Source organism: Pteropus medius, unplaced genomic scaffold (assembly GCF_902729225.1).
Source record: "Pteropus medius unplaced genomic scaffold, Ma_sr-lr_union100, whole genome shotgun sequence".
NCBI lineage: Eukaryota > Metazoa > Chordata > Mammalia > Chiroptera > Pteropodidae > Pteropus > Pteropus medius.
In genome coordinates this window covers 22,885,361-22,905,807 of record NW_024351730.1, presented here as the reverse complement: position 1 = coordinate 22,905,807, position 20,447 = coordinate 22,885,361, and the positions used below count along the sequence as shown (strand labels likewise).

General features: G+C 36.0%; 1 protein-coding gene across 1 annotated transcript; it reads right to left on the bottom strand.

Annotated features, from left to right (window-relative positions):
- Positions 1 to 2,381: 2,381 nt before the first annotated feature.
- On the bottom strand, positions 2,382 to 4,487 carry LOC120588202 (growth-regulated protein homolog gamma-like). The gene is made up of 4 exons (XM_039845446.1): positions 4,236 to 4,487; positions 4,015 to 4,138; positions 3,813 to 3,896; positions 2,382 to 3,056 (listed from the first exon to the last, which is right to left on the bottom strand). Exons 1-4 carry the CDS (start codon positions 4,333 to 4,335, stop codon positions 3,041 to 3,043), a joined length of 324 nt encoding a protein of 107 aa, XP_039701380.1. The 5' UTR covers positions 4,336 to 4,487; the 3' UTR covers positions 2,382 to 3,040.
- Between the last annotated feature and the right edge of the window lie 15,960 nt (positions 4,488 to 20,447).

The window sequence follows — 20,447 nt, the reverse complement described above, 5'->3', positions numbered from 1 at the left end:
TCCATGGAAATATTCCTTAACAAACTTGGTTATAAGAGGCATGAAAACAGCATGATGACCCTGTTTTGATACTTCCTGGATTACGAAAGCAAAATTTGGGAAGTTGAGAGATAAGTTATAAACCACAGCAAACATATTATGCATAGTGAAATATTTCAGCTAGAAAAATTACAAATCATAAAAAACTTGCTGATCAGAGAATAACTTCTGTAACATTTTAACATAAATTTGTAGATACATTCTCTATGGCCTTTATAAAAACTTCTCTGTGCATTGGAAAAACAAATGTGATTTATGCAATTATTGGATGGGGTGTCTGTATATGTTGCTCAGTCCACCTTAATTGATCATGTTACTTAACTCTTTTATATAATGTTACTGATTCTTTACTGCTTTGCCTATTAAGTATTGAAAGAGGTTTGTTAGAACCTCTATGATTATGGTTTCATCTATTGCTCCTTTAGTTTCTCTTCATTTTGTTTTATATATTTTGATAAATGTTATTAAGTTTATAAAATTTTAGAATTGTCTCATGTCCCCTTTTTAGTTTGAGTCAGCAGCCTTCTTTATCTCTAAGACCGTTTCTTTCCTTGAGTCGTAGTATATTAAATAGGCCTTAATTAATATGTCAATTATTAACAAATATATTGATAATTTATATTAATAATAGATCAATACTTATTAACAAGTAATTAATACATTACTATATCCATGCCAGGTTTCTTGCAGTTAGTTTTAGCATGGTATAACACTCAATTCTTTTAATTCCAAGCTATCTGGGTCATAATACTTAAAGTGTAACTCTTTTAAGCAGCGTAAGTTTTTTGTTTTATTTTAAAAAGTCAAAATCTTTGACTTTTGATTGAAGTGTTTATTCCACTTAAATATACTATATAGTTGGATTTCAGTCTACTCTGTTGCTATTCCTTTCTTTTTAAAAATAAACTTTCAATTTGGAATAATTTTTAAATTTATGAAAAATGTGTATAGATAGTACACAGAGTTCCTGTGGACCTTTTGCCCAGTATCTCCTAATGTTGACATCCTACATAATTATAATATATTTAGCAAAACTAGGAAATTAACATCGGTGTGTTGCTATTAACTAAACTTATCTTTTAGTAAGAGTTCACAAATTTTCCATTAATGTTTTTTCTTCCTATTCCAGGATCCAATCCAGCATATCACATTGGATTTAATCATGTCTCTTTTGTCTGCTGTGATACGTAATAGAGTCTCAGTGTTGTCTTGTTTTTCATGACTTTGACAGTTTTGAAGAATACTTGATAGGTATTTTGAAGAATACTTGATCAGTTTGGATTTCTATGATGATTTTCTCATGATCATACTGGGATGATGAGTTTTGGGGAAAAATATCATGGCGATTAAGTATCCTCATCACATCATGTTGGGGGAGTACATGACATGACACAAATGGTGATAATAACCTTGATCACTTGGTTATAGTGGTATCTGCCATATTTTCTACTGTAATTTTATTCTTTTTCCCTTTTCTTAATTTCTTCTTTGGAAGCGAATAACAAAGCCTGGCCCACACTCGCAAGGGGGAGGGGAATTAAGCTCTATTTTCAGGAGGTGAGGAAACTCTACTTATATTATGCATTAGGCTTTCTTGTAAGAAAGGTTTGTTCCCACTCCCCTCATCCCCGCTGTCCCATCTGTTGTTCTGTTCCTTTATTCCTTCATTTCTATCTTCTTTGCATTATTCAGGTATTTTCTTGTATTCCATTTTACCTCTTTTTCAGAATTTTAAATCCAAAATTTTACATTTCCTTTTTAGTTTGCCCTAAAAATTACAATACATATTGTTACCACATTATAATTTTCCTAAATTAACAGTTGAAGAAATATATTCTAAATCCATTTATCTTCCAACCTGTCCTTTGCATTATTTTCATCATATATTTTACTTTACAGTATGTATTTATCTCCATAGGTCATCATTATTATTGTTATTATAAATAGCACGAATTATTCTGAGTGCTTAAAAAAAATTCACTTTTCCACCTTTGGCTCCCATGTCATTAAAGGGGGAATTGTATAATTGTTTGAAAAACCACCTACCAAAACCTCTCCAAAATAGAAGTCTTCGTTAAAATATTTATAAAAATTCAAAAGTTTATTAAGAATTGTGAATAATGAATTGTTCGATACGAAACAGCAGTATTTTATGTAAAACTAAGATTCTCAAGGTGGTTGAAGAATTAGTGTGTCAAATAGTCTTTCCCAAGTAAAAGAACTGTAAGGGAAAGAACAGCCGGGCGCAGGCTTAAAGGCATAACCTGCAGTCTCACTGTACAATGTCTTGGGCACCCAGTAAGAACCAAAGATCGAGAAGAAGAAAACAAAACCTAAGCATGTCATTTTTTGCAAAACTTTTATTTTCATGTTGTTCGTAAAAATCTAACAGTAGTTTTAACTTGTCTGTTTCAAAACAGAGAAACATTGCATAAAGAACATTAAACAAGGCATTATGCCCTACAAGCAAGACATAAAATGTCCAAGGGATGCATCAACATCAAAATGTTGACCATATAATGTGAAAGAGTTTCAATAAATAACAACCAACATTCTTTTAAACAAGTACAAAAATAGATGTGCGCACACTTTCCCTGTTCCTAATAGTGATCTCACTGTCTGATTGCTTGGATTCCCCTCTTCTGTGACACCCCTCCTCCCCCGACTGGAACTTAATGGCCTTCCAAAAAATATTAGTTTAGTGAGACATTTAAAATCCATCATCTTCGAATTAAATAACAATCAGAACAAAGTTATGTTTGATTAAACACATTCACACCTTTAAATACTAACATGTAAAATATTAAAATACGAGATTTCTAAAATAAATACATACATAAATAAATAAGTCTCTCATAGAAAAAATAAAGATAGTCAAATACAGTAATTTCTTTGTAGTTGTCCCCAAAAGTTGGATGTTCTCTTCTTCATTTTCAATCCTTATAAGAGCAGAGATCTCCTTTCAGGAACTGCCACCAGGAGCTTCTTATTTCTGTCGAGCTCAGTTGGTACTGCCCCTATGGGGAGAAAAGGGTTACTGTTAAGGAAAGCTGCTCTTTTCTCACACTGGATCCTGAAGCTGGAGGAATTTCTTCGTGCAGACCCGGGCTCAGCCCCACGCCGGGAGAAAGTCCCCGTGTCCCTACACTCTATATAGCAGAGAGCTTGCTTTTTTATTGAGGAAAAGCAGGGCTGTGGACTCAACTCTATCATTGGCTTGAAAGAGCTAAACTGGATTGCTCCCTGTCACGCCGTGTTAAAAATTTACATGCATGACCTGACTTAAGCCTCAGACAATCCATGGAATAGCTAGTATTATCGGCTCCATTTTGCTGAAGCTCAAAGGGATTAAAAGACTTTCCCAGGGATCTTAGACTTGACTTCAGAGGGTCTCATTGCAAAGTCCCTGCTCTTCACAACTAAGCTTCCGAAGGCCCATTTTGCCTCAAACCAAGGGTTCCACTTTTCAGATCTGAGGCCAATGAGAGACTGAGGTAAACAATGTTTGTTCCTTAATGGGTAAGAGGCATTTTAGCTAAATCTACTTAATCTTTTAAGAAGACATATTTACCCACACTCATTTGAATGAGTGTGGAATGAGGGCACTGGAAATATTCTGGCACCACAGGACAATAATGACCTTAGCGGCAAATCAAATTGTGAAAGAATAACAATTTTCACTCTTTCAGCCAAATTCTGGGTTTCCCTGGTACAATGTACAAGAGGCAGATGCCAGTATTGTGGCCAATGTGTGAACAAAAATCATAACTCACTTGTTTAGCATCTTATCGATGATTTTCTTAACCATGGGGGCTTCGGGGTTGAGACAAGCTGCCTGTCCATTCTTGAGAGTGACACTGCAGAGAGAAGGGAGAATCCACGTGAGGCGGGAGGTCGGTCTGGGGCTCAGGGTCGGGGCATCGGGACCGTGGGGCTGACATGGTAGCAGCAGCAGAAGCGCCAGGAGGCACTTACATGACTTCTGTTTGGCCGCAGTGGGGTCCCGGGGGCGTCACCTTCACACTCTGGATGTTCTTGAAGTGAATCCCCTGCAAGGTCTGCAAGCACTGGCAACGCAGTTCAGTGACCACGGGCGCCCCTGCAGGGACAACAGACTTGGTTAGCGGAGATGTCCCCCCGATGGGCGCCCACCGTCTCCTGCCCCTCCCGTGAGATCCCAGGGCTCCGAGCCTCACCAGCTGCGCGCCGGCACGAGGCGGCCAGGAGCAGGAGCAGCAGCGCGGCCCGGAGGAGCGAAGGGGAGCGGGTGGCGGCGGCGGTCGCGGCGCGGGCCATGGTGCTCAGCTCGGGGTGTCGGGGCGGCAGTGCCTGGAGCGCGAGAGCTGGTGGGAGAGCTGGCTGAGCGGGCTCTGTGGCTCCTCGAGACCGGCGAACCCCTTTTATCCATGATCGGGGCGGAAAGCTCGCATACCCCTGGGCCCGGGAAATTCCCAGACTTGCGGATTTTTCCTGGGTCCGGAAGGAACGGCCCGCCCCTCACAGGGGGCGGGGGGTTGAGGGGGGAGGCGCCGCCGGAGCCTCCCTGCCCTGCCTCCTGAGTAACTGGGCTGACTCTGGGATATTCTCTTTCCGCCCAAATCTCCAAAGTAGCAGTGAGTGAGTCGCCGCCACGTAGAATTTACCGCCTGCGACGGGGGACCGTGGGCGCCCAGTATCCCCAGTACTCAGTGCGGGGACGATCAGACCCCTTAGGCCCACGTAGAGACTACTCCACATCTTTAGAGGAATTACTTCTCTTAAAGACACTTTAATTGTTGGAATTGGAAGAGATGAGGGGGAAATGGCAGCCTCTCTCATCTATCCTCTTTATCTTGACTTTGGGTTTTGCAAATTTTATTCATCTATGCGAAATTTACTCTTTAAAAATAACATCTATCACCTCAAATTACATGTGAGAACGTTTCTGTTATTCCTGGTGTTTTTTGAGCTCAAAAAAGTCACACTTAGTGCCATGTTTTTCAGTGGTGGGGTATGGGGGTAGGGCGAGGGGACAGTCTATTGCACAGGTTAATTCAGGGTCTATTTTAGGATAACACTGTTGTAATCTCTCATCCTTCCTCTCTCTGGAAATCTGGGACTCCCCAAACGCTAGTAACGCCAGGAGCACCACTTTGTGTTGAAGAGGAGGCTGTGTTTTTATTCATGGTAATCCCTGGAGAGCTGTGAGGGCAGTGACCGGCTCAGGAAGTCCACTTTTCTTGTGCTGTCCATGAACAGAAAAGATCAGAGATACGCGAAAACTACTCTCTGAGCAACAAACAGATATGTTTTTAGAAATATGTAAGTACTAGATTACTCCATGTCGTCTGAATTTCCCTGCCTCATGGTGTTCTTTCTTGAGAAACAACTATCAATGTACTTGATAGTTTCTAAGAATGCCAATAAAGCATTTCAAAGTCTATGTAGCTGAACCTTTCCCACTAGGTACAATCCATCCTGGTTATTGCTGGTTCACATCCTTGGATTCAACCAACCACAGATAGAGAATATTTTTAAAAAATGTTTCTGTCTTGCTGACATCTATGATATAGTTAGGCTTACGATGGTTGTAGCTGTACTGAATATGTACGGACTTTTTTTCTTGTCATTATTTTCTAAACAATACAGTATGACAACTATTTATATAGCATATATATTTTATTATGTATTATAAGTAATCTAGAGATGATTTAAAATATATGGAAGGATGCACATAGGTTATATGCAAATTCTACACCATTTTATATAAGGGACTAGAGCGTGGAATGAGGGGTGTCCTGGAACCGGACTTCCACGTATATGGAGGGGTAACTGTAATTCACTTTTCACCATTGGCTTCAGTATCTCTTTTGGATTAAACTGTAGATGGTTTAAATTAATTTCCAGAGTAGATACAGATCTCTGGGGAGTGTGAGTTATTCTAACACTATTGTGAGAAGGGCAGGACGTGAAGAAAGTAGTCTGCCTTGAGCAGCGAGTGCGGTAATGCTTTCAGGGCTGAAATCTCAGCTACACACTTAATTGCCATATAACCATTTGACCACGGAAAATTTATTTATCTCTCTGCTGTTGTTTCTCCTCTGTAAAAGATACCTGAGACGGGGTTGTTAAGAGTATTGAATATGTTAACATTTGTAAAACATCAGCAAAAATTAAGTGCTCCATAAATATTTGTTAAATAAATACAATAGAAGTAGTGTTTTTCAACCTTCCTGTTATGGACTCAATATTTATGTCCTCTAAAAATTCATATGTTGAAGCCTTACACCCCATTGTGATAGTATCAGGACACTGGGCTTTGTAATTAGATCTATATGAAGTCATGAGGATGAAGTCCTCATGGTGGGATTAGCGCATTTATAAAGAGACACCCAGAGAGTTTGTTCTCACTCTCTGTGCCATGTGAGGACACAAGAGGAAGACAACTACCGGCAAACTGGGAAGTTGATTCACCAGATAGTGAATCTGCAAACACTTTGATCTTGGCTTTTCAAGCCTCCAGAACGATGAAATATAAATGTTTGTTATTTAAGTCACCCAGTATATGGCATTTTGTTAGAGCAGCTCAGACTGGTTAAGACACTTACCTAAACAGAAACACTCTGGTGAATCTTTATATAAACATAAAAAATATATTTTCAAAGAAATATCTTTTCATTTATCTTTAAAATTTTCAGAACTGGGACTTTTGAAAGGAGGACGCAGCTTTATTCTCTAGGGATCTTAAGATAGATTTTTAAATGTAATGTTTGCTTAAAAATTCTAGTTTCAATCATTTCCCATATAAAATGGGAATAAGAGTAAAATTCTTACCAATTCATCTATGGGAAAATATTTAAGAAGTAACTGTGTTTCTGCCTCAGGCATTAACAGTAGACTACCAAAACAACAAAAAGTATTAGTGATACTTCTCAGACCCAATCCAAATTTTGACGTAAGCAAATACTGAAGAAGAGTAGAATTTCATTTTAGCTACAGTAGCAGCCAAAAGGATGAGATGTCAAGAATCAACCCATTATCTGTAGAACTATCTACAACGTGACTTAGAACTTTTTAAATCAAAATCATTTGCTTTCAGAAAGAAAATAGAAAGGTTTTTTAAAATTTTGTCTTTCATATTATATCACTTTCCATCATTAATTCATGACAAACCCATTCTAAGTTTCAGAAAATTTTAAGAGCACCAGTGCTATGAAGCCCACTATGATAAACAAATTGCTTCTCGTTTTAACATGTGCTCAGTGGTACTTTTATATCTACAAACTGTAAATCCATGCAATGACTAATCTAGTAAAGTTACTTTCTAAAATACAGAAGCTTAGTTTACTAAGTTCTACTCTATTGCGTAATTTTTATTGTATCTTTCAGATTTGACTAATACAATGTAATACACCTTCAAAACCTAGGGTCTCTGTTCTACGCTGAGCATTGACTTTGCTAATCAGCCAGGAAATGAGTGGTATGGCTCTGCTTTATTCTTGTTTGCCTTGAGAACATTGCTAACATAACTGCCACTCCCCTCCTTCCTATTTCCTAATAGCTACAGTTTACTGTATAATGGTTCTGCTCTGGAAGGAGAAAATGAAGATGTCTAAACATGTCACTAGATCCCAAGGTCTTCCATCCCTCTAAGAGCACTCAGTAGAGTATCAGTGTTAACTTCCTCTTCTAATCTCTACTACATCTGCTGTTTCTACCTATCTGACACCTGCCCTTCCATCTTCTTCTTAAAACACAACCCTGGTTTTCCTTTGGAAATCTTCACCTCTGCCCTTACCAGTCCACATGATTAAGGTAAAATGACTTCAGTTCTGAGCTCAAGAGGGGGAGTCTGTGACCCTAAAGCAGTGTTAGCCCCTCCTTCCTGCCTGTGCCCTTGCCCAGGCCAATATGGGTTCAGAGTGGAGCCAACGGCTTAAGATTGGCTGAATCAGAGACAATGCCAGTTGTGCTGGAACAAAGAGAATTGAGAGGCTCTCACTTCTTGCTGGGATTGCTAAATTGGTCAGATAGAAACTCTAAGTCTTGCCATTGCTTAGGGAGAGCTTACCTGAGAGTGGTGTTGTCATAGAGGAAATCACAGACTTGGCCTATACAGATGTAGGATTACTGGGGAACATTGTTCGAGCACCTGAATCTAGCTTTGCCCTACCTAATCCATTCACTTCCATTGATATTTAGCAATATATTTGCTTTCCTTATTAAGCCAATTTGAATTGGGTTTCCATCAGTCATAGTGAAAGTTCCGAAAAATACGTTCTGTGTACCATATTGCTGCTAAAATTATCTTTCTAACACAGATTGATTTCGTCACTATTTAAATCCTCCCTTCCCTTTCTTTCTCCATCTATTAATTTATAAATTGGCATTTATGAGTTTGTGATAAAGTCAAGTTCTAGAAATACGATAAGGTAAAATGTACATTTTACTACTACCAAACTTTCAGTCTACTAGGAAAGGCAGACATATAAACAGAAAATTCTGAAGTAGTCTGGTAAATCTCATGATGGCATATGCCCAGAATCATAGTAGCACAGAGGTGGGACACCTAACCTTGTTTCTCAATGTAGTGGGCCAAACTCTTAGAGAATAACTACAGAGAAGTATCTCTGGGGGAGGTGACCCTTCAGTTGAGCCTTAAAAGATGGATGAGATTTTTCCCAGATGAATAGGGAGATTGAAGGGTGGGGGAAACATTCCAGAAGATGACCAAGTGAGCAAAGTCATAGAGGCTGGACTGATCAGTGTGTCGTAGCAGTTTGTATATCTGGAGCTGAACCTGTGAAACAGGGAGAAGGGAGAGATGGAGGACCCGGTCACTAAAGGCTGTGTGTTCTGAATCAGAAACCCTGTCTGTTCTGAATCAGAAACCAGTTCAGACGTTCCCTCTTCTGGAATGTTCTTAAATTTGTCCCAAGGTGTTTCCATGACCCTGTGTACAGAAATTAACCATTTACTAAGTGGTGTGTGGGAGGCATAGGATAAATAAAAGGCTCAGGATATTGCGGAAAATGAGGAAATAGTGGATATTCAATTCAATAGACCTTTACTAGCACTCACTATGTATAAGGTGCTATGACAGATTTTATAAGAGATGCAAAATTGGTTAAACTCCAAACTCTTGACATTTTTTAATATCCACACAAAATACTCTGTTATGTATATCTACTGTTGTTGTACCTTAGTAAAGATTCTGATTTGATCAATTACCAATTATTTAAAATCCTACCGAGTTATACTGAACACTATTCGAAAATATTGGCTTTGGACCATTTTTAAAGGATTTTAAAAGATTGCTCAAGATTAGGTTTTTATTTCCATTTTCTTAAAGTTATTTCCTAAATTTTTATGAAGGTAGTTCTGATTAAATAAATACTACCATGACCATATAATGTAACATAAAAAACAGTGGTATGACAATTTACAAAAGGGAAGTAAATATAAGAAAAAAGAGAAACTTCTTTATGGAAATAGTATATGTTATAAGAAGACATTTTTGAAGAATAAAAACATCACGATGACTGGTTTTATGAAAGCAAAATTTAGGAAGTCAATAGGTAGGCATATAAACCACTAATCAAAGTATCACATACAGTATATGCTATGGAGAAGAATTATGAATAAAGAATCAAAAACTTGATTTTTGAATGTTACCCATAGTACATTTTCCAATGAATGTTTTTCACTATACCTCCACATATTTATTTTCACCAAAATTACTTTTATTTTTATTTTCTTCTTCTTGACTTTGTCAATTTGTGCATGTATTTTTTAAAGATACAGAATATGTGTGTATGTATATATGATTGTTTGATCACAAGTTATTTAAACCTTATTAAACCAACATAAGCAAAATAAAAGCACCGTGTTCAGGATGGTGGAGTTGGGGTGGTATTTAGTATTTACTTGGTGTATACAGAAGGCTAAGAAGGGAGTTAATAGATGGACAGGGCAGAAAACAGCAAACTATTGCACAGGGCTGGAACTGAGAAATAGAAAGTCAGGAATAGAGTTTATTTCTCTGTTTTTTCCTGGACCCTTCATTCGCTCATCGTATCTGCTTCATTTTTAAAAAATCTATTCTGCTTTCTACCAGCTTACAGCCAACCTAAACACTTTTACTCCTTTTAACATCTTGAATACAGTCTTTATAGGATTATTATGAAAATTGAATCAGTTCACATTTGTAAAATATGCTTGAAATTAAATGCTTTATAAAATATTGTTAAATAAAGAAAAATAATGTAATAATGAAAAAACTAAAATTAAGAATAGCTTTTAAAAGTAAAGGGAATAAGTCATGCATGAATTTGTACTTTCATAGTTGAGGTTAGATAATTAGTTTTATTGACTGGGTATATTTAGCAAATGGGGTCAGGGTGGGGTTAATATTCTTCAATACCAAGAAAGTAAAAGGCAAAAAAGATGAGGATCCAGTCAGATTTTGAGGATGAAAGGTGGTAAGATAAGGGATCATCGTAGTAAAGTAGGAGGACAGGTCATTTGCTGAGTGGCCAGGGCTAATGACAGGGCTGATGTCTGAAGGAAGCAGTGAAGATTTGGGACAACAGTTTGTGAAAGTTCAATAGTAGTTGACTTTAATAAACAAAAAGATTGTAAAATATCAAGAAAAACTCACCTAGGACTAGAGAGCATTAAATTACACTGATACTAATTTACATGATTTCATTTCTTCAGCAATGTTTTGTAGCTTCGGGACAAAATCAGAGAAAGAAAGGGAGTAAGCAGGAATGAGGGATTAGTCTGATATACACTATGTAGAGAATAATTTGCAGATTTGACTAACCACAGAATCCAGGCTGAGCTGCAAGGTGAATGAAGCAGAATAAATTATGATAACCCGAAAAATGGTGATGGTGGGAATATTTGAGGGACTTTCAAGTCCCAATGGGATGTTGAGCATGTTCAGTATAAGTTTGAGAGTAGGAGTTAGGGCAGCATGTTGTGGTCTCAGAAGGGCCTTTCAATATCTATAATCTTGTGACATCATTCTGAAGGTAAGTCTGTCAAAGGTGAGATTTTGCTTATGGGTGACTTAGCTAGTGTGTCTTTTGAAGGTTCTGAAGTGGAGAGGATTAAAGAACCATGAGATCCAATTAAAACAGATGGGTGGAAAATATGGTGAAAAAGGGAGGAAGGATGGCTTAGTTATCACATATGATATACTCTATTTTAAATATGTATAACTATAATTAAATACTATTTAGTGGGCACATTTTGTGAGATTGTGTGATTGTGATTGGAGAGGTGGATGGACAAATGAAGGAAATCTTGACATGACAGGAACCACTGCTGATGATAATGACATGGTGGTAGATTATCACACCTATAAATTATTTTATGAGAGTTGAAAGAAGATCAGGGCAGTAATTAGGTAATCAGTGGGATTACTTCTCATAATCAATTCTTGGTCAGTCGAGTTGCTTATCTCAGCAAGTAAAAAAAGTTATTACTAAAAAGTTTCACATTAATCACATTGTTCTCCCTATGGTTAAGATTCAAAAAACATTTTTTCAGCATCTACTGTTTTGGGCATTTTCCTAGAATGTAGATATATGAGGTGGGGATAAACTTTGCTCCTCTAGAGGAACAGATCAGAAGGACAAACAAATCATTTCAATGAATTTTAAAGTGAGATCTGATAGAGATTGGGATATGGTGCTTTGAAATCACAGAATAAAAGACAGGCTAGACAACACTGTTGATAACTAAACTTGATAATCCTAACTCTGTTTATGCTTGATGATTCCTTTGCTTTCAAGTTTTACTGCCACCCACACACAATTGGATGCTGGTACAATCCCCTTGTTGTGTCTGACTCAGTGAAGAAATAAATAATTAGCATGGTTACATAATATGTTCATTTATTCTAATTTTTTATTTTCACTGAAGAGAAAGTTAAGACAGCCTCTCAATTACCAGATACTCTGTACTCTTTATGGTCTTATAAACAGTGGTTGACATGCTTGTGGGATTTTAAATTTGATTTTTGGGGGAAGTGTAGTTTATATTAATTGTGCTGAATTTTTCTTTACTGACTGAAGCACTGTGGTTCTGCCAAAGAAAAAGTTTTCTAGTCTTTGGTGTTCTTAGTGGGTTGCTCAGTAGCTCAGGGATCGTTGTTAGAAAAGGATACTTTTTCTGGGGGTAAAGCACCAAGGGAAGGGAAGTATTATTTCTTAGGTCCCAACTCTGGGCCCGATGCAGTGCCTGAACTTTTCATAATGTCATTCAATAATTTCAAGAATGCTTTGAGATTGGTATCAGTATTCTCATTTTATAAACAAAGAAAGTGGAGCAAAAGTCCTTAAAGGTCGAGTTAAAATTCAAACCCCAAACTGTCTAACTCAGAAGTCCATTGGCTCAAAGCCAGTCTTTCTCTGGACAGGGAAAGAATTGATTAGTGAGGAAAAGAACCATGTAAATCTTAGGTTTGATGAGTGCATGTCATTTTTTTAAGCCCTCCTAGAAAACAATGTACTTAAAAAGATTTTCAATCTAGTTTATACTAGGAACCAAACAAAAGAAATGTAGGGGCAATGACAACTACTAGCCCCCAGAGTGTTGACAGCCCAGAGACCCAGTGCCATCTCAACTCCAAATGCTTCACTCTATGGAGTGCTCAGAGATTGACAACAATAGCTCAGACTGAAAGTAAATGATAGGCAGAGTATGCAAAGGGCCTAGCTGGTCTGAACATCCTATCTCTATCAACTCTCCAAATATCTTGGAAGGTATTAACAAGGACTACCAAAGCTTGGCTCTGTCATCAAGAGATTAGAGCAATGCTTTTAAATTATAAGTCATGATATTTTAGTAAGTCATAAGATCAATTTTGTAGGTTTTAACTAGAATTATAAAATAAAATGGAATTAAATACAATAGGATACAATTTTTTAAAAAAGAATATATCATAATGCATCACATATAATTAGCTTAAGTATCATTTTGTGAAGCTTTTGTTTCTTATGTATGTGCGTAATTGTGTAAAACTAAATCCTTAATGCACAAGATGTACAAAAAAAAACTTCCACGAGCAAAAATATCCCTTCGATGATTTTGTTTCATAGATTGAGGTTGTGATCTATATAATAAATTCCTAGTTTGTAGACACTATCTGCTGAGAATTTCTCATCAGGAAAAAAACAAAAAAACTGAAGTAAGCCCATTTAAATTTCATCACTCCCTGAAAGTTTGCAAAACAGAGAGCTACAGTAAATTGCTACACAACCTGTACTTTTCCCGACAGGAATGCTGGCTTCTGTTCTGATGCTCTTGCTGATAAGGATGATAGCGCTACAACGTTCTCAACAAAGTTAATCAAAAATAAAGATTAGCATAGACCAAAATTTTTTTTGGTCCTTTGGCCAGTTGGGTCATACTAACTAATTATATCCAACTAAGGATACTGTTTGTGGCAGGCATCCAGAGGCAAATAAAGAAAAAAGTAAAACCATCATACCTTACTACTTGTACCCTGCTTCCTAGTGTGTTAACTTTAAAATAAATAAATAAATAAATTGAAGTACTTTAATTTCAATTTTAACAGCTTTTGCTTGTTTTCACCAAAACATGTCTGTTAATTGTCTGACTCAACCTGCCAGACTGTCTATGATTGCACAAATATAAAAATAATAACAATTAGAATTATTAATAATCATTAATATTTAGTAAAAACATACCATTTTGTGTGTTTTTATATATAAAACAGGGTAGAGACTGTGTATATGTGTATAAAATCTCCTTACAGTAACCCAAGTAACCTAATAGATATTCAAAATATACTCATTTCAAAGATTAGGAAAATAAAGCACATGTGCCATGCTAAGAAATTCGGACCTTACACTAGGGACAAAAGAGAAACGTTGAATGTTTATACATAGATGAGTGACATCATTGTATTTGTATTTTAGCAAGATAATTCTGTGGCATTGAAGATGAAATATAATAGACAAACCCAAAACGGGCAAAACTCTTTGAGGAATGATTATCTACTCTCTCTCCAATGTATCTCTGCCCCACTCCTCACTTATACTCCACCTATAGAAAATGATAAACTTCTCTAAACATGAAATGATCATTCAGGCTCTAGTGTTGTTTAGATTCATTTCCCTTTCAGTTCTGTTTTTTTCAGTTCTGTTTTTTCAGTTCTGTTTTTTCTCTTGACCACTAGTAAATTCCAGCTCTTTCAAGACTAAACTCATCTGGTACCTGTACAAAGCAATTATTTAACATGTCACTTGCCTGTATGGGTAGCATGATTCGATAGAAAGATCAGGGGGTTGGGAATCAACCAGATTTTCTCTGGTTCTTACATGTATGATCTTGAGCAAGTTCCTTAAGGTTTTTGAGATTGCTTCCTCAATTTTGAAGTAGCAATAATATTACCTACCTTTAAGAGTTATTGGGAGAATTAGAAATGATCCCCAAGGGGTCTAATGAGTACTTATGAGATGGTACTATTCATGATTATGCTTTTTTAAAGTCATCCAGACAGAACGAATTATTCTCTTCTCCATCTTCTTATGGCACTTTCCCTAATCCATACAAATATTTGCCACATTTAATTGGAATTATATTAGTCTAGGACCAAGGGCAGAGACTCATTTTTGAATTTCAGTGCATAGCACAATGTCTGGAACAGAGCAAGATGCCCTCCACAGATTGTTTTTTGAAATGAATGATGTGTACCTATCCTGGGATAATGATAGAGAGAATGGATAAGTACTTGAAAGTTATGTGGGGAGAACTATATAAGTTGATGACTTCAATAGTCATTGCCTAATTAGTAGTAGTGGTCTGATGCTCAGAATAAAAATCAAACTGATGAGCCAATAGGCTTCATCAGGCATTGTTTATTTATATTTTAGAAAGAACACAGGAAAGATACAACACTGCATGTGAAAGGCACTATGATCAATAACTTGTGGATTATTTCATAAGCTTTATTGAAATTTAATTTACATTTAATGACACTGACCGATTTTAAGTATAAAATTTTATGAATTTTGCCAAAAATATACTTTTAACAACCATCGTACACATTTAAGATTGTTATATTCTCTTGAATAATTGACCCTTTATCGTTATGAATATCTAAAAAAATCTTTATTTCACCAATAGAAACATTTTTTGAGTTTAGAATTCTAGCTTAATAAGTACCTTTCAGAATTTTAAAGGAGCTATTTCATTGCCTCCTAGGCTACATGTTTTCTGATTTAAAAAAAAAAAAATGTCTACTGTAATATTACTTTTATTTTTCTGTTCATAGTGTGGCTTTTTCCTCTGGCTGCTTTAAAATTTATTCTTTGTCATTGTTTTTTGTTTTGTGTGTGTGTGTGTGTATGCAATTTGATTAAAATGTGTCTTGGTTTGATTTTTTTCATGTTTTTCAGCTTGGGGATTATTGAGCTTCTTGATATAACTTTCATCAGATTTGAAAAAAATTTGGCTATTATTTCTTCAAATATTTATTTATTCATTGATCTATTTATTTATTTATTTATTTATCTAGGCCAGACAACCCTTTAGGTGGTCTCCCATCCAAGTACTAACCAGGCCGGACCCTGCTTAGCTTTCGAGATCAGATGGGATCGGGCTTGTTCAGGGTAGCATGGCTATAGACCCCAATTTTTTTTCTGGCTTCCCCTTACTCTTATTATTTTCTGAGACTCCAATTCTATGTATGTTAAGCTGCTTGATATTGTCCCACTGCTCATTGATGATCTTTTTTTTTTTCTTCAGTCATTCAATGATTTATCGTCATTAGTTTCTGTTGTTATGTCTTCAAGTTCATTATTATTTTTTCTTCTACAATGTCTATTCTACTGGAGTATTTTTCATTTCGGCTATTGTATTTTAATCTCTAAATGTTTGCCTTGGGTATTTTTTAGTTCTTTAATTTCTCTCCTCATCATGCTCATCCTTTCCTCTATTTCCTTGAACACACGAATTTTATTAATAATAACTGTAATAACTTACTTCTCTACTAATCTATTATCTGTGCCATTTCTGTGTCACTTTCTTCTCTCCTAGTTGTAATGATATTTTTCTGTTCTTTTTATATTTAGTAAGTTTTGATTAGATATCAAATGTGAATTTTATGTTGAGTAGGGCTTTTTAAAATTATATATTTTTATATTACTTTAAATATTTTTACATTTTGTTCTGGGGTGCAGTTAGTTACCTGGGATGCCTTTGATACTTCCAAGGCTTGATTCTAAGCTTTCTTAGTGTGGATTCAGAATACCCTATAAGTGAAGATTAATTTGATCCTACTACTGAAGGCAATATCCTTCTGAAAACTCTTCCTTTAATCCTGAAGTGTGCTTTGAATCCTTCAGGACAAATTTTAATCTCATAGAACAACAATGATGATATTCTCTGTTTCTGTTATAGAATTTTCTTAAATTCAATATAATTGTGCATAAGTTAGTCATTGGAAACAAATTGAAAATCTTGGGATTATAGAGGAATTTTTATAATGATATATTTATCTAGGGTATAATATTTTTCTGTCACATCTTTATAGCTATTTTTTCCTCTGCCTTGCATAAATGTCCATCATAGAAATAGATGGAAAATAGGAAAAGCTTTATGAGATAAAAGGCAGTCAGCTTTGTATGCCTATGATAGCTACATTTAAAACAAAGGCAAAGTTAGTGGTTACATTTTAAATTCTGAGTTCCTAACTACCCCTTATAAAAATCTAATTTCTACTGTTCTCCAAATTATTTTTTTGAGTCTTCAAACACTAAGTCGTGAGTCTGAATTTTGTTCTACAAACTTGAGTGTGAGGAAAGTTTAATTTCTTTATTTTCTCTAAAACAGATTGAATTTGACCTGATCCTTTATTCCGCAATGGAGAAAATTATTTAATCTCAGTCGTTTTTGTGGCTCTCTGATCATGCATCATGGTAATGCAAAGCAAAAAAATTGTGAAGAGAAAAACATCCAAGAGTGTTTATTTTCCACAAAAGGAAAAACATTGGCCTGGTCATTTGAAGTGCAGCAAGCACTGTGCAATTTTTTTTCCACTCGGTAACACAAAAATTATTGCTAAAGTTAGTAATACCAGTGCTTACCTGCCTCCTAGGTACAGAATAAAACCATTCTTTCACAGTCCTGTTACCTCCCTGGATAAAGACAGCTAAGAGAAGGAACGGAGTCGTTAACTTGGCAGTTTGTGAAACATTGTGACAGTCGTTTTCCTCTTCACATTCTTTCATCCCAGTGGTTGATTCTCTGCAGGAAACTAGGTAGAGTGAAGGATTAATCATGAGTTCAAAAAGAAAGGGAGACCCTAAGAGCGATGAGAAAAAGGCAATAAAAGATTCAGGAATATCGACTTTGAAACAGGAAAAGAAATTAGGTATAGCTGAAATGGTAGAATAATCACTAACAGCCATTTCTGTGTTTTAACGCCCTTCTTGTTTCATATTTTCTACTCGCATAAAGACCATATGAGACATGAGCTATATGTCTTCAGCAGTAGGGGTACAATTCCAAGATTACACGTACATTAATCAGTGGACTCATTTATTATGCAGGAACCACGTTTCCAGGATTGATTGAGGCACTGAGATTCACAAATCAAAAAACTTTTTTTTCTTCCTTCTCAAGAGCCACAATGTAGTTAAGCAGACAGAGATGTCATTAGACAATAATAATGAAGTATATATGCTAGATAATGTATACATAAAGAATTAGGGATAAAAAGAAAAGTAAAATACTGTCCCTGTTCTTATAGAGCTTAAATTCTAAAAGATAGAACAAACAAAATTTTAAAAAGTATATGAAGTTATGCCAAATCTACATGGAGTCCAGTACTGCCCTTACACTTGGGAAAGAAGGGCCTCTGCCGTTAGACAAAGTTTCAGAAGGCCTCTGTATCATGAACATAGATAAAAAAACATAGACGCCTCTGTCACATAAGGGACCAGAGCCTTAACTCTAAATATCCACTCTCTTAACTAACAAAATGCAGCCCCTAGGGAGGCTAATGAATAATAAAGGTGGTGATTTGTTTTCCTTTTATTCTCTTCTGCCCAAGTCCTCCTATGAGGAGTGTGTGTGTAAAAAAAAAAGAAGAAAGAAACAAACAAAACAAAACACACAAACAAAAAACACCAGAAAAACAAAACAAAATAAAACAAAACAGAATTTTCACAGGAGTCTTGACCTAAGCAGCTTGGGAGAGTCAAGAGGGCCATGTATCCTCATAACCAACAATTTCCCAGTCCTCTCTTTCAGAAATCAATTAATAAACACAACCCTAAGGAATCTGTCCACTGTATGTTTTCTCATTTATTCTGGGAAGCTTGGTGTCTAGATAATTTATCATAGGCAACCCATTACAATATGCGAATATGATTTGAAAGTCACTGTTTTTAATCTAAGTAATGCTTTTGAAATCTTACTGACAAGTCACTACATTAAATTTGAAACCTCCAACTTTAAATTAATAATAAAGCTATCTAAGGATTAAGAATTCAAGTAACATCTTAATTTGGAGTGGCTGTTGTAGAAAAACAAATTATGTGAAAATTTCAATTATAAAATCTTAAGAATTAATTTCACTGAAATGAAGCCAGGAAAAATAATTTTATATCATAAATATAGCATAAATGATAAATTATGTATGTCTTTATTTTGTATGCATCCAAACATAGCCTGTACAATAACAAAACACCCAGTATGTAGAATAATTAGATTCAGTTATCTTTGATATTTTGCTGATCATAAAACTCTATATGTAGCTTTATATATTTCTAAAATGTTATTTATATATATTTGTCACAGTAGGAGAATAAAACTACATTTAGTTAGCTTGATTAGAAATTTTCAAATATTTAGAGGAATGTGGACTTCTCTTTGAACTCTCCCCCAAGACCTCCCAATAGTTAGAAATGAACCTGAGTGCACAGATATCAGGAGAGTGCATTTGGGGAAGAATTTCTGGAAAGGCATCCTAGAACAGATGACCGACTGAATGAATTTTGGGGAAAAAGTTGAATATTATAATTATGTATTTAGCTTTGTGCTCATTTTGATACTCCCTCGAAATGAGCACAAAGTTAAATACATTATTATAATATTTATGCTTTTATCTACAGACAGGGTTCATTTTATAGTGCTTGGAAATGACAGTGCTTAGTGACTTGAAGTAGGACGTTCTTGGGAAGGAAGAGAACTGGAGTGTGGACAATAACTTTTAATGGTTAAGGCCTTAGATGGGAAAACCATATTAAGGGATGACACACATGTTTTTCTTTCAAGTATAATTTCTTGGCCAATTACAAAAATGTTATTTTAACTATGATAAATTCTTGATAATATAACAGAATGTGGCATTATTAAGAAAAACAAAGAATTATTGTCTTGCCTCAAGTGGTTCCTCAAAGTATCCTTAAAAACTTGTGCAATGGGAAGTCTATTTTTTAGCACTTTAAGAATCTAACAGACTACTCACTTGTTCTAAGTCAGTTAATTTAGTCTGGTTTTAAGCAAATCTTTCTCACTATTAAAGTAAAAACGACTGGTTAGTTACTTCAGTTTATTGAAGTATTCTAAGGTGTAGAAATTTCACCAGCAGGAATTTTATTTCTCGACTTGCAATTTTTACTCAAGAGGAATCAAATTACTCGTGAATTAACAGCAGGACAGCAATTGTCATTTCCTTCTGAGTGACTTTCACAGCTAGGTCAGACGTCTGAACTAGTCACCACATGTCTTACGTATGTTCTCAGATGGTTGAGCCTCATGTTAAATTCATAACAATGTCAGTGTATTGTGTGGAGTCATCTGGTCTTGCCTGGGGTGCCTGGTACTTAACCTTTGGCCACAGTTTCTCTCTGACTAGCACTGTCACAGGAAACGTTGCTTTGTGGTTTGAACAATTTGTCAGGCTCATGACTCAACAAACAGAAATAACGACAAAATGAATTGTGTTTGCACAATATGCATCACTTAGAGTGCACAATATTGGGGAGAAAATCGGTGGAACTCAATCTACAGCCTTAGATCTGTCAGACTTGAGTCTTCTAAGAGGAACCAAAACGAAGCAAGAAGTGAAACAGTCTGACCTTGGTTGCAAAGGGCAACAGGATGCCAGCAGGCTCAAGGTCATGCCGTTTTCCTTCTTCTATTGAAATGGCAGGCCCACTCTAAATTTATGTAAATATAACATGGAAAATAATTTCTTGCAGACAACTTCTTTGTGCCAAATATTTCCTGGTTTTCTTTGGCCTAAACTGTAAAAAATACTGGCTTATTTTACAGTCAAGCTCTTCCAATTTTCCTGTAAGCTAAGGCCAAGGAATGTTTATTTCACAGAAAGGTCAAGGCTCTACAAGCAGGACTGGGAGTGAGGGGGGGCCCCAGGGCAG

Bases quoted from the DNA above. Each gene is read 5' to 3' on its own strand.
- LOC120588202 (XM_039845446.1), bottom strand. From the start codon at position 4,335: ATGGCCCGCGCCGCGACCGCCGCCGCCACCCGCTCCCCTTCGCTCCTC. The intron at 4,139-4,235 runs GTGAGGCTCGGA...TTGTCCCTGCAG, and splicing joins CTCGTGCCGGCGCGCAGCTG to GGGCGCCCGTGGTCACTGAA. The intron at 3,897-4,014 runs GTAAGTGCCTCC...TTCTCTCTGCAG, and splicing joins TGCGGCCAAACAGAAGTCAT to TGTCACTCTCAAGAATGGAC.